Here is a 14411-nt window from a genome sequence, read left to right on the forward strand (position 1 = left end):
ACATGGTAACACTGTCACCATCCCATGTGGGTAGGGTGCATGGTTTCATTCCATAACAAAGGTTTCCGCATAAAATCGATTCATTCTTTTTTTTTTTACATTTATTGTACATGGAGAACTAAGACAAACTAAAAGTTTTAATGTATTTGTGGGTGAGTGTTGCAAGTGATTTTATGGTTTGTGGGTAGAAATGAGGTTGCAGTGCAGGCAGGCCCGTCCCCGAGAACAATAAAAAAAAGTTAGGCCTCGTGCGAGACAAAATTTGGGCCCTTTTCATATTATATAAACTCATCAATTAGATATCAAAAAAACACAATGCGATTACATTGTTACCAAATAAACAAAAAAAAAGTAGTCATGTGGTTTTCAATGTATTCGATGTATTTGCTTGGGTATGGATCCACTTGTATCGGGTTTGATAACTTTTTAGAATGTTACCATTCAATATATATATACATGTCTTATGCTATATTAATATTAATTTATTATATGGTAATTTATGTAATATGAAAGGCTTAATCGACGGTTCTAAGTCAACAATAAAGTAAATCATGTCCAATGTTTAAATACACAAAATAACTTTTGTCTTATATAATATATATTGTCTAATATATATTGTCTTAATGTCTTGTGAATTATAGATAACTTAATGAGGGTGTAATTAAATAAATATAGAAAAGTAAGGGGAGGTAAGATGTAGATGTTTACTTGTAAAACATTTGGGGAATGTGTAGATTTGTAGATAACAATAAATTAGAGAATATAAAAAGTAAATATGGGTATGTGCATGTAAGGAGAAGAACATCCTTTAGGCCTCTTTGAGCTGTTGGCTTCGTGCATTGGCACGATTTGCACAGCCCAAGAACCGGCATTGAGTGCAGGATTGGACGGTGTATGGATGATACCTATGAGTGTCATCCCCCCTTTATGCTAAGCGTACCGAGCTGTGGGCAACAAAATGGGGCGATAATGGGCGAGACCCCCCACCCGGGGGGGGGGGGGGGTAAGAGGGCCGATGGGAGGGGGCATGAACTTGTCGTCGTGGTGTGTTTTTTGGTTTAATATTATCATATTAGTTAGTGTGTTATGTATATATATATGACTAGGTTAGGTACCCGTATACTACACCGGTTGACTATTAAAATAATATAATAACAAAATATGTAAATAATTCTTATAATAATTACTATGTTATAAAATCTTTTAAGAGAAGACTTTACTTGTACATTGAAACTAAATAAACTAAACTTTATAACAATCATCTTTAATCTTTGTTCATTTCAACCTTCGCCTCTTGCTTGTTATAAAGTTATTCAAAAAATGTTGCATTAACATAACCATTGAACACTAAAAAGTGTATGTATATATATATATATATATAGGTTTAAGTTCAAGAAAAAAATTAAATTATTGCAAGAAATGAGATAAATGAATATAAGCCACTAATTTTATTTTAGGTTTTAAATATTTAAAAATAAATAAAAAAAGATGTAAATACAACTATAAATGCACTCTCTCTCACCAATTAACACAACTAATATAACCATAATAAATCTCTCTCTAATTAATATATCTAACTAATTTAGCTATAATAATTAAAAAGATAAAAACACTACTTTAGTTTTATTTTTTATTTACACATTCTTCATTTTATTCAACAAAAATACAATTTATTCATATAATACTATTCTTTATATTTAAAAAAATAATTTCCACTCAATTTATTAGCATGTTTTTTTAACACTAAATATCAAAACATATGATATATTTTATTTTCAATTGGTATGCCTATAAAAATCATTGTCATAATAATAATAAAAAATATCATACAAATGTGTCCATTAAATGTAAACAATAAATATACAACCTACACAAAGTTATATAACCTACACTTGTTTTGAGCGATAAAAACGTACAACATACAAAAAACATACAACTTACATATGGAATTCGACATCAACAATTATATAAACTACACAAAGATGCACGTATCCTACACATGCATAGGTTATATGTTTTTCGTATGTAGATTATATGTTTTTTTATTCTTAGAAAGTTATATGTTTTTGTGTAGGTTGTATATTTTTCATTGACATTTAATGCAAACATGTGTAAGATAGTTTTTTGTATTATTCATCACAATGTAACTACGTGTTGATGGATATTGATATGTTGAGTTTGAAGAAATTGGTTTTGAATAAAAAGAAATTAATATATGAATAAATTGTATTTGTGTAAGATAAAATTTTCGTGTGTAGGTTATGGGTGTGTTTGGCAAAGGGCTTTTAGGAGATTTTTAGGGGCTTTAAGCTACAAGCTTTTAGAAAAAGCTCTTATCTAATAAAAAATATTGTTTGGTAAGAGGAGCTTAAAGCTTTTAGAGGATGAGAAAAAGCTCTAAATTGAAACGCTACTATAGGTAGCGTTTGAGAAAAAGCTCTACAAGCTTTTACATTTTAATTTACAAGTTTGGTACTTGAACTTATATCAATTTTTGTTAATTTATATAATAGTTACACATTTAACCCTTATTCAAAACTAACTACCCCCATGACTTTTTTAGGAGACATAACTTTTTCAAACGTTAATAATTTTTTAAACAAATTACATCATAAAAACAACGAACATTTTATTCTCTTTAATTTGAATATGATATTGCTATACTTCTTTAACTTTAAAAATTAACATACTACGTGATTATCGGTTAGGATCGGTAAAAAGTCGAGTCAGATGAGCTCGAGTCACGTGTAAGACCAAATTAGGAGTCGAGTCAGATGAACTCGAGTCATGTGTGAGATCAAATTAGGGTGAGAACGAGTCGATACAAAAATGGTTAAATTAGTTTGATTCGTGTCGGTACGCTTTTGAGTCGAAAGGGGTCAGGTCAGAACATATTTCAGATTAAAACAGTGCATGTTCAGAAAGGGATTCATATCAAAATATGTTGGTTTAAAAAATTATCTATTTAAAAATTACTGTATATTTCAGCTTTGTTTCTTGATTTTCGACATCATTTAAAAGCTTACTGCTTTTCCATGAATTAGACGTCTACATTTAGGTTATGTATGCACTGTCATCAGGTGAATTATGTACCGACACTGATTATGCGGTTGATGTTAGGTTGTGCGCCCATTCCGCCGCACCATGCGGGCACCCAGCTAGTTTTATTAAAAGCTTCTGCTACTCTGCCAAACACCTAAATATTTAAAAGCTACAACTAACAGCTACCAGCTTCTAGCTTTCAGCTTCCAGCCTTCAGCTTCCAGCTTACAGCTAACAGCTACCAGCTAGTTTTGCCAAACATACCCTATATGTTTTTGTGTGCGTGTGTATTTCATTGATGATAAATTTTGTGTGTAGGTTATATGTTTTTCGTGTGTAGGTTATATGTTGTCTTATTCTTAGAACAAGTGTAGATTATACGTTTTTGTGTAGGTTGCACGTTTTTTGTTGATTTTTAATGGAAACACATGTAAAATAGTATTTTGGTATTATTCATTATAATGTAAGTATGTTTTTATGGATATTAATATATTGAGTTGGAAGAAATTAGTTTTGGATAGAAAATTTTTTTTAATGTATGAATAAATTATACTTGTGTAGGATAAAAATTCAAGACACAAAAATAAGTTATAAAAATAAATGAGTTCTTAATATTTTTCAATTATAATAATTTAATTAGTTATATTAATAATTATTTAAGTATTATTATTTATTAGTTATATTAATTGAAGAAAGAGAATGATTAATACTTTCTTTATTTATCTTTAAGCATTTAAAACTTAAAACAAAACTAGTGGACCATATTCATTTCTCGCATTTCTTGCAGTAATATCATCTCTCTTGAACCATCCCATATATATATATATATATATATATATATATATAATTGCATAAAGCAGTAAAAAATATACTTATGCATATAAGCTCATAAATTGGAACATACGAGTTTCATAAAAACTGCATAATCTATTATCATAACTAGAGGTGCACAAAAAACCCGTACTCGGAACCGGACCCGAAAAAAATACCCGGAACCGGTTTTTTTTATACCCGGGTATTCTATACCCGAAACCGGAACTGACCCTACCCGTAGGGTATGGATAGGGTATGCATTTTGAGGTCAATACCTGTACCCGGAACCGTACCCGATTTATACCCGTAAATACCCGGACCCGGTCATATCCTATACCCGATACCCGGTTATACCCGATACCCGATACCAATTTTCTAATACCCAAAAAAATACATGAGTTTTTATAGTATATTTTTATGTTTACTTCACAACTTTTATGTTTAAGTTTTTATAAAATGCATATTACTAAGTAAATAATTTATAATTAAGTGGATTTATGGTTTTTGTAATATAGTTTAATTTATTACAAAACAGATTTAAATTTTAAACAAATAAAAAAATGTATAAAAAAATTACAAATTCAAAACCGGGTATTAATACCCGGTCGTACGTAGTTCCAATACCCGAACCCGATCATACTCTACCCGGGTACATAGGGTTGAGTTTTTCTCCTCAATACCCTACCCGATTTATCTCAATACCCGATTTTCCAATACCCAATCATACCCGAAACCGGTTCATACCCGAACCCGGGTATTAGAAAAAACCCGATTTATGCACCTCTAATCATAACCATGGTTAAAATACATAAAATTGAATTAGATGAATTTTAATTCTGATATAGTTAATACAACTTGCTAATAAAGTGAGATTCCTGAAAATCCCGATACAAAAAATGAATATCGATACCGGTATCAAAAATGCTAGTTACATTTCCGGTTCGGTAAATGTACATCAGTAAAATACTGGTACTATACCAATCGTGAAACCTCAAAAGGTTAGTAACGAATTTGTACTAAAAGTACCCGGTTCGATTTCAATACATTATTTGTGAACCGGTTCGGTAATTATTTGTGAACCGTTCGTGAACATATTATTTTCATAACGGACAAGCATGAACAATGTCATGTTCATGTTCGTTCGGTTCGTTTACAAGCCTACTGGATTGATTATGATGCCCCTTCTGTGCTGTTTGCCCCTTATCCGTACTTTACAATTTTATCATTTTATGGGCTGTTTTAATAAACTAACGAAAGCGGGCTTTAACATGTAAATGGTTTTTGTATGCTGTGGGGCTGTGGGCTTTTAGATGTAAAGGACTTTTATTAAGTTTGTACAGTTGTTTTTCTTTTATTTTTATGCTATGTGTATGGAGTTGGCTTTGGTTTAAAAAAAAGGAAAAATCTTCTCTATGTCCATTTTTATTGGGGAAGTCAAGCCATCATGTTCACGTGTGTATGTATATGCTAGGTTTTGTTTTTTCATGTTAATAAACACGAGGAAACGACTCTATTGTAATGATCTTATCCCCGTCAAAACCTAACTTATTATATTTTATCAGTATGCATATGGCCTCACTTTTTTGCACATACTCGTATGTATTCTAACTTACATATACCAAATACTTTCTTTTAAAACAAAAGAAAAAAGTCGGATACCCGTATGTATTCACAAAATATAGTTTTTGATTCTAAATTAACTTGTTTCTTGTGACTATTTGTTTCTGTAAAATATATTTGTTACTCTTGTTATTATCCATCATATTATTTCTTTCTTTTTAATTATGCGCCGGTTATTGTTTAATATTTTTTTATATAAAAATGTTATTTAATGAAATACATAAAAGTAGGTACGTGAGAACAAGTGAGGGTACGGTTAGGTTGGCTCGTGACTTGGAGGAGGTTGATGCGACGGTTAGGTTGACTCGTGACTTGGGGATGAATCTCAAGAGCATGGAAGATCTTGTTTGGAATACTATAGAAGAAGAAGGGTTTAAAGCTCTATGTTGATCTTGTGAAAATTTTGGTTTTTTAATAGTTCCTCTGGTGTTTTTACTTTCTTCCTTTTGGCTTTGTTGGTTGTTTGTCTTGAGGTTTTTACTACTTTTTCACTAGTCTTTTTTATAAAACTTTTCACTAAAAAAATGTTGGGGTACAAATCCAACTTTTTTTGTTGCTTTTTTTTAAATAACAAAAAGTATTTGGTATTTGTAAATTAGAATACATACGGGTAGGTATAATAAAGTGAGGCCGCATGTATACTAATTAAATATAGAGTTAGGTGCCATTTTAGTACCTGTGGTTTAGCCAACTACGCAACTTTAGTACCTAAACTTTATTTTGTGCAACTGGCTACCTCAGTTTCAAAAAACTTGCCATTTTAGTATTTTTGGTTAACCCGGTTAAATTTTTCTCGTTAAGTCAAGGGTAAACTTGTAACTTCAGTTATTTTATTAATTCATTTAAGAGTTAAGTGCCATTTTAGTACATGTGGTTTGGCCAATTACACAACTTTTTAGCCAAACCACATGTACTAAAATGACACTTAACTTTTCATTTAATTAAATTCCCCCTTTTGTAAAGGTTTTGTTTAGTTTTTTAAACATTTGAAAACTCTAGGGACCGATGGTGTCAAATCTTAAACTAAACAGCCCCCACCCCCTTTCTCTTTCGTTTTTCGGCTTCTGTCCTGATCTCAATACCGGCGGGATTCCGACCATCTCAGCTCTGGCCAACTGGTTGATTTTCATTTTGAATTCCAACCCAAAATCTGCTATACAGTATGTGCAGTGCATTGACCTGATTAAGCAGGGGATTAACAGCTCTGATTGACGAAATCGGAGGGCGGAATTGGGCCCAATTGTGGTGGTGTAACTAGTTGCATGATCCGTTATGACCAATTTTGACATTTCTATGGTTTATGAGGATTTGAGGGTCTTTCAAACTTGACTATAAAAGTATTCAGAACCAGCTTATGAACAAGTCAGTCACTTGTCCTACAGGCTATTGCATCCCTCGTTAAAACTTTGTAAAAACCATATGCTCGAGTTCGAGTCCCTGTCACCACATATTTTTTTGAGTTTATGATAAAATAATTGAAATTACAAGTTTACCTCTGACTTAATGAGAAAAAATTAACGGGGTTAGCAAAAAGTACTATAATGACAAGTTTTTTGAAGCTGGGGTAGCTAGTTGCACAAAAAAAAGTTTATATACTAAAGTTGCGTAGTTGGCTAAACCACAGGTACTAAAGTAGCACTTAACTCTTTTTAAGTTTAGATAAAATAATTGAAATTACAAGTTTACCCCTGACTTAACGAGAAAAAATTAACGGGGTTAACAAAAAGTACTAAAATGACAAGATTGCAATAGAGTAGGCTTCTCATGTTTTTTAACATATAAATACAGAACCTAGCGTATACATAAACATGTGGTTATTATTTATTGGTTTAAAAAAGGGTAGGTTGGCAAAGAATACATATGAAACCTACCTTATTATTATGGACGTATTGGGATTTTATTTGGTTATAGACATTTCTTTGACTTCCCTAACAAAAATAAGCATATTGTGGATTTTCCCTTAAAAAGGTATCCACCGTCTAAAAAAACAATGATGTCACTTGAAAAACTCGTGTATACATCACTATATAAACGTGAGAAAAACACTGTATACCCGTGACTACGATTCTTAAACTCTAAGTTCGCCCCTGGTCCTTGTGTTGTATTTTGAATCAACCTTATTAATGTTGATTTGATAATATAAGTAATGCATTATAACATATTAACAGTTTAAACTTTAAACAACCAATGCCTTGGATTTAAATGAAAAAAGTTATCTAAACCAGTGTCTTTTATATTATTTAGTTCTTCAGTCCAGGGGAGGCTCGGAGGGCGTGCGAGTCGTACCATCGGTCGGGGCACATAAGTTTCGGGGCACAAATTTTTTTATACATATTACGTATATATGTTTTTTTGGTGTTGAAAATAAGGTTATTTGCAATGGTCAATTAGATAATTAAATGCTCAGAATGAGTTCCGCTTATAATAAATCGGTCGATAAAAGTTTTATCCATGTACATTAGCGAATAAAAATTTTCCGTTAAGGCCTACGGGGCTTTTTATTTTGATTCGCCCGAGGTATTTAAATTCTCGGAGACGCCCCTGCTTCAGTCTCATACTAAATTAGCAAACATAAGTTTACCATTCACATAAATGAACTATCCATATCCAAAATAAACATTTACTCCACAACCTAGGTTTTAGGTTAAAGTATTCACTTACCAAACTTCTTCTTAATTAAGGATGATATATACACCGGGAGTTCTTGATTATTACCACACTCTTATAGTTTTTAAGCTTTTCTCTATGGTTCTTTTTGTCTCGGTAGTTTCCTTTGTCACAAAGTCATGTTTCAAGGCCCTATGTGGCGCCTCCGGTTGTCTACCAACCAATCTGTCACGCTTATGATCAAGGTCACTAGTTTGTTCTGCCATGAAATCATCACAAGAAAAGTAACAACTCTCAGACTAGTGATGTGTTCGGTGTGTTAACACATCTAAGCATGTACACGTAAAAGTTTGCTGAAGTTGTCCACAATGAAGTTCAAACAAGCCAGTAATCCAACGTTCAAACACAAACCAAACAACACAATCTTCAAATGTTTGGCACATCATATTTCCCCACAACATAATCATACACGCCCTCGTATATCTTGAAAAGCTTGTTGGAGGTGTTGTAAAAGCTAGTTAAATTCATGTATCTTTAAAGGGTTCGATGAACTGTCATTTAAATATGCTATTGATTTTTCTTTAAGTAAAGCCTGGCCATATTTTGTCAGCTCGCGCTAAGGCTAACATACACGATCAAGAAATGCCACAAACTCATAATACATTATTGAAGAGTGATTTTAGATGTATTTTTGTCCGGTGATTATAACTAAGATACATTGAGTTATAACTTAAAAGCAGAGGTGTACAAAAACTTGTTAACTGAAAACCGGACTGGTTCATATCTAAAGCTGGTTTCAGTCAAATCGGTTCCCAAACTGAAACAAAATGCAGGTTCGTATATCGGTCGCCCCTTTCTCAATAAAACCGGTTTTAAAACCATTTTTTTTCTTTTTTAAAACCAGTTAAAACCGAACCAGTTTGGATCAGTATGACTTGTTCTACGCTAAAAGCGGTTTCTAAACCGAACCGGTTTGAATCAAACTATTTTTGACCATACAAAACCTAAACCAATTCGTTTAGAAACAGGCTTGGTTTGAAAAAATAAAATAAATTCTGTTTTGTACACCTCTCCTTAGGGTTGTTCACGAGACGAGCCGAGCCGAATCGAGCGAAGGCTTGCTCGTTGCTTGGCTCGTTTCCAACAGAACCGAACCGAACGGCTGAAATTCGAACCGAGCGAAAACCGAAACGAGCCAAAATCGAATCGAGCATTTTTCGATCGAACATCGAGCGATTTCGAGCATTATTTATTTCTTTTTCACTTTAAAATTTCAATAATAAACATATTTGAAGGTTGTAAATAATATATTTTATAAATAAATTAGTAGTTTTTAGACGACATGTCATATATTGTAAATTTTTATTAAAAATAAGTTTAAAGTGAGATATAATGATAATGTAAACAAACTTCTAGTATTCTAAAAACTTGAATCGAACAAATAAAACAATAAAGTTGACGGAATATGAAAAATTTAAATGGGTAAAAATAATTGTAAGCTTATATTTATGTGTTTTGTCTATATATATATATATATATTTCATATATAATTATATACAAAATAAATTAAAAATATTCTAGCCGAACCGAACCGAACCGAGCAGGCCTTTGCTCGTTTCTTGGCTCGTTTACAAATCGAACCGAGCAGAGCGGCTCGTTTTCAATCGAGCGAACATTTTTCGAGCAATTTCCGAGCGAACGGTGAGCGAGTTCGAGTGACGAACGGTTTGGACGGCCCTAACTCTCCTTAGTATTTGGGCTTTAAAGGGTACCCAGTCCGTCCGAATATTATATTTGACCCGGTTAAAACCCTAGGACACGACCCGGCAAAATAAGAACTAACCCACTGATGGCTTGCTTCACAAGAATACTCGAATAAATAGACTTAACAAAACAAACCAGGAGGAAATCGCTAAAGTATCATCAATTGCCACAGGTACGCCTTTGATTCGTTCATTGTTTGCTTTTAAATTTGATTACGTCTTTGCTATAGCTCACCAAGTCCTTCAATTTAAGCCTTCAAATCTATCTGTTTCATGTATGCAACTGCAGAGATCTATTGAACTGAATCGAAAATGTTTCTAACCAGGTAAATGCTTTTGATCCGGTTGGCAATTTATTGTTTTGTTGCCCTAAAATCAGTAGGCTAATTAATATTTGTTTGTTTGTTTGTTTGTTGTGTGTAGGACTGAGTATGATAGGGGTGTCAACACCTTCTCTCCAGAAGGAAGGTTGTTTCAGGTTGAATATGCCATTGAGGCCATTAAGGTGTGCTTAATCAACATTTTACACTTTTGTGTAGTTTTAATCTTGAATTGTTTCAACACCATGAAATGTTGTTAATTATGATTATGATTATGATGACAGTTGGGTTCCACAGCTATTGGGTTGAAGACTAAGGAAGGGGTTGTTCTTGCCGTTGAAAAGCGTATCACCTCGCCACTCTTGGTATGTCACCCATTTCACTTTATGTATGATTGAACATATTAGACTGAACGTCAATTCATTATGGCACAATCATGTAGTATGATTTGGATGTTGGATGTTTGTGCTTCATCGACAGTCTTTTACAAGATCAAATTGTTTATAATGCTCGTATGTGATGAAATTTCAAGTGCTACGTCCTTGTTTATCGTATCGTATATTTGTGCTATGTGGTTATTTGGTAATTTGGTTCAACTGCAGAGCTGCTTTTCTTTGCAGTTTGCGCTGATAACGTGATTTTTATTTGCGTGTTGTTCTGAACTATTAGTCTCATTTATAGTCTGAAAGGAAATGTGATTTTTTAAGCGAATATGGATTTCCTATATTTGAATTTTATAATAATCATAGCCACTATATTATGCTGGGCCTGTGTGTTGTTGATAACTTATGGTTAGTATTTCTAGTTTAGAATCTGGAGGTAAGAGAGTAACACTAGATTAATGACGTGCCAAGTTATAACTAGGATTGAATTGTGGTTAAAGCAGTACAAAAATATTGGTTCTTTTTTATGTTTCTGGCGTTTCAGAAACTGCAAAATAAAAAGTCGTATAATCTTTTATTTTGATTCAACCGTTTGGTTTGAGGATTTGTGAGTGTTACGACGTTGCAGAAATAAGTTTTAACAAATGATTTGGTGGTTTTGACTGTATTCTTTTTATGTATTGGAACGCTGGAAGAGTTGAACAATTCCGTTTACTGCTATTAAAGCAACACTTGTACTCAACTTCTCTCATATGCAGGAACCTAGCAGTGTTGAGAAAATTATGGAAATTGATGAACACATTGGCTGTGCCATGAGTGGATTAATTGCAGATGCCCGCACACTCGTTGAGCACGCACGTGTTGAGACCCAGGTGACTTTAGCATCAATCACTAACCATGTATTACTAGGAATAAGTTATGCATTAACATTGTTTATTATTATTTGTTTTAGAATCATAGGTTTTCTTATGGGGAGCCGATGACAGTTGAATCAACTACCCAAGCTCTGTGTGATCTGGCACTGCGATTTGGTGAAGGAGAGGAAGAATCCATGGTTTGCATTTCAACTTATCAACACTTTTTTCATATCTTTTCTCATTTTTTTCCAACAGTTTATGGTGCAACTGCATGGCAATCCTCAACTAATATCTTTAAAATTCTACTATTTTGCAGTCTCGGCCATTTGGAGTGTCTCTTCTTATTGCTGGCCACGATGAAAATGGTCCCAGTCTGTAAGTGTCAATACTCTTTCTGGGTTATTTCTGCAAGTTAGTTATCTGTGCAGTTTGTAATAACAAAAAGTAAAAGAAAATCAGGACAAGATCTTAGGAGTTGTTTATCTGCAGATACTATACGGATCCATCAGGCACGTTTTGGCAATGCAATGCAAAAGCTATAGGGTCAGGGTCTGAAGGTGCTGACAGCTCTCTTCAGGAGCAATTCAACAAGGTCTGGGCTGATTTAATCTGTGTTCGTTTTCTTGTATCATCTTGAGTTTGATTGCTGATTTTGCTTGCAATGTATGGTTAGGACTTGAGTCTAAAAGAAGCTGAAACAATTGCTCTCTCCATCTTGAAGCAAGTGATGGAAGAAAAGGTACACTTTAAAAAGCAGATGATAAACTGTTAGCTTGAAATTCAGTGTTGATGACTGTGATTTGGTTTTGGGTTCAGGTAACTCCTAATAATGTGGATATTGCGAAGGTGGCTCCTACTTATCACTTGTACACCCCGGCTGAGGTTGAAGCTGTTATCAGTCGTTTATGAAGTGGAGTCTGATTTGGTTTAATAAACATGTATTTTGTACTTGAAATTGTTGAGATTTTTATTCTGTTCCCTTCAGGTATGGTATTTGAAGACAGTTATCTTTTTCTTTAATTATGTTTATGTTTGAGAAAATCATGGAATCAAGTGGTGATGACCTAGAAACTTGTTTTAACTAGAAAACCAAGTTTCTTTTCGACAATGATCAGTGATCCTAAAAATCGATCATTGGGGTTGGGGTTCTTATCATCAAGTCCACGCCCATCTGTTTAATGTTTTGTTGTAATACGTTTGTCATCTGATGCAACTCTGATCTTTATGAAGAGAGTTGGTTAGACGTAGAAAGTTTGATCTAGTAGTACTAGTGAGAGTTTGATTCATCATACGCAAGCGTATCTGGTTGGTTGATGTATTTGTGCAGTGGAATACTATTAATATACTTTTGTACAATGAGGTAAGCAAAGGCCAGGCCACCATAAACCACCTTCATTTAAGTCCACATGGCATGCCATGATGATCTACATTAATTGGCTCATCAATACTTCCCCTTCCGGTTCATATCCATCAAATGTACACTGCTTGTTTCTCATTAATCAGTTGTCATGGAAGCTTTGGTCATTATATTGTACTTGCCCACCAAACATTTGCTGAGTTGTCAATATCGATGTTCCGGTGGTGAGGTGGAAGAACAAAGTCAACAAGAAACATAGCAAACTTCAGGACCATTATCTAACCTAAGAAACAAAATGGTCCAGTGACATCAATGGGATAAAATTTGTTGTGTTGTTGAGATAATGATAACGAAAGACTAGTTTGGAGACGTATACCCAACTTCAAAGATGCCACACGTAACGTAACAAGCTAATTAACTGCAAGCCACTCAAAGTCTCAAACTAGCCACCTATGCGATACTAGTCAAGTGCCGTGATCAAGCTTCTAAAACATATATTTGAGTATGATTCAATTTGCAAAAGAATTTACATCATGATACTCTTCTGCAAGAGCTAGTGACATGTTCATCACATGCTCTAACAGAGATGCTAAAACTAATTACACTTTTCCCTTATACAACAACATAAGAATGTTAATCTAAAAGGTATCCAAACATAAAGATCAAACATGCCCCCTGGTTCCTTGTTCAACATTAACATTGGCAGGGCTAAAGGGGTTCATAAACCGTCTACTACCGCTTAAAATCCGTCTTAACGATCCCATCCGTGACAAAACAGGCGATTTCTGATCCTCATCACAATCAATCTGTCTCGGTATATCTATTACCAAATCCGGCCTGGCTGCAATCATCTGAGCCGATGACGACGAGGCTGAGGCTTCCTCTAATTGAGAAGTTAAAGTGCTAACTTCAGTCTCATCACCCCAAAACAAAATATTAGTCGGAAAATCCTGTGATTCAATCAACTCTTCTTGAGTTCCCAACAAGTTCTCAACCGAAACTTGAGCCTCAACCGAAACCGGATTCCTACAAATCGGACAAGTCGAATGTGAATAAAACCACATGTCAATACATTCCACATGAAACCCATGATCACATTTCGGCAAAACACGCGTGCTTTCGCCTTCGTTTAGCTCGGATAAGCAAACCGCACATTCCAATCCGTCTTTAAAGTCTTTCGGGTCGAAGGGTATAATCGGAATGGTTTTCATAAATGAAGGGTTTAGACCACGGCGGAGGACGGTGACACCACCCTGTTGTTGCTGTTCTCTGTGCCGTCTCCGGCGGGTATTTGGGGCATCCGGGTTTTGTTCACGGCGGTTCCAGAACCAGTTAGCGTAGTGGTGGACAAAGGATACAAATATTACAACCACAGAGAGTACTAGGAGTGAGACTATTAATATTTTTCCGGCACGCTCTATAGAATTGGAATCAGAATCACTCATCTTGGATATTATTATTATTATTATTTGATGGGTTTTATGAAAAATTAGAGAAAGAAGATTGAATGAAGATAATTGAATTGAATTGAATTGGAGGAGAAGATAAGATGGGACCTGAGGGTGTTCCAGAATGGTGGCAGAATTTAAGGAAGAAGAAGTGGAGTGTTCAAGTGAGAAAGTGACGTGAAGTTAAGTAAGCTCAAGACC

At 34.2% G+C, this 14411-nt stretch overlaps 2 protein-coding genes across 2 annotated transcripts; one reads left to right on the top strand and one right to left on the bottom strand.

The window, feature by feature from the left end:
- Positions 1 to 9949: 9949 nt before the first annotated feature.
- Positions 9950 to 12453, top strand: LOC143530087 (proteasome subunit alpha type-5-like). The gene is made up of 10 exons (XM_077025710.1): positions 9950 to 10018; positions 10135 to 10171; positions 10269 to 10350; positions 10450 to 10530; positions 11307 to 11420; positions 11501 to 11602; positions 11722 to 11780; positions 11895 to 11997; positions 12079 to 12144; positions 12222 to 12453. The coding sequence occupies exons 2-10, from the start codon at positions 10158 to 10160 to the stop codon at positions 12312 to 12314; spliced, it is 714 nt and encodes a 237-aa protein (XP_076881825.1). The 5' UTR covers positions 9950 to 10018; positions 10135 to 10157; the 3' UTR covers positions 12315 to 12453.
- Positions 12454 to 13225: 772 nt separating this feature from the next.
- On the bottom strand, positions 13226 to 14207 carry LOC143530088 (RING-H2 finger protein ATL3-like). The gene has a single exon (XM_077025711.1). The coding sequence runs from the start codon at positions 14205 to 14207 to the stop codon at positions 13425 to 13427; it is 783 nt and encodes a 260-aa protein (XP_076881826.1). The 3' UTR covers positions 13226 to 13424.
- Positions 14208 to 14411: the final 204 nt, after the last annotated feature.

The sequence above is a fragment of the Bidens hawaiensis genome, unplaced genomic scaffold, assembly GCF_021521415.1.
Source record: "Bidens hawaiensis isolate Kalapana, Puna unplaced genomic scaffold, B.hawaiensis_p1.1 tig00008841_1, whole genome shotgun sequence".
NCBI classification, from domain to species: domain Eukaryota; kingdom Viridiplantae; phylum Streptophyta; class Magnoliopsida; order Asterales; family Asteraceae; genus Bidens; species Bidens hawaiensis.

Bases quoted from the DNA above. Each gene is read 5' to 3' on its own strand.
- LOC143530087 (XM_077025710.1), top strand. The intron at 11,603-11,721 runs GTTTGCATTTCA...ACTATTTTGCAG, and splicing joins AAGGAGAGGAAGAATCCATG to TCTCGGCCATTTGGAGTGTC. The intron at 11,998-12,078 runs GTCTGGGCTGAT...ATGTATGGTTAG, and splicing joins TTCAGGAGCAATTCAACAAG to GACTTGAGTCTAAAAGAAGC.
- LOC143530088 (XM_077025711.1), bottom strand. From the start codon at position 14,207: ATGAGTGATTCTGATTCCAATTCTATAGAGCGTGCCGGAAAAATATTA.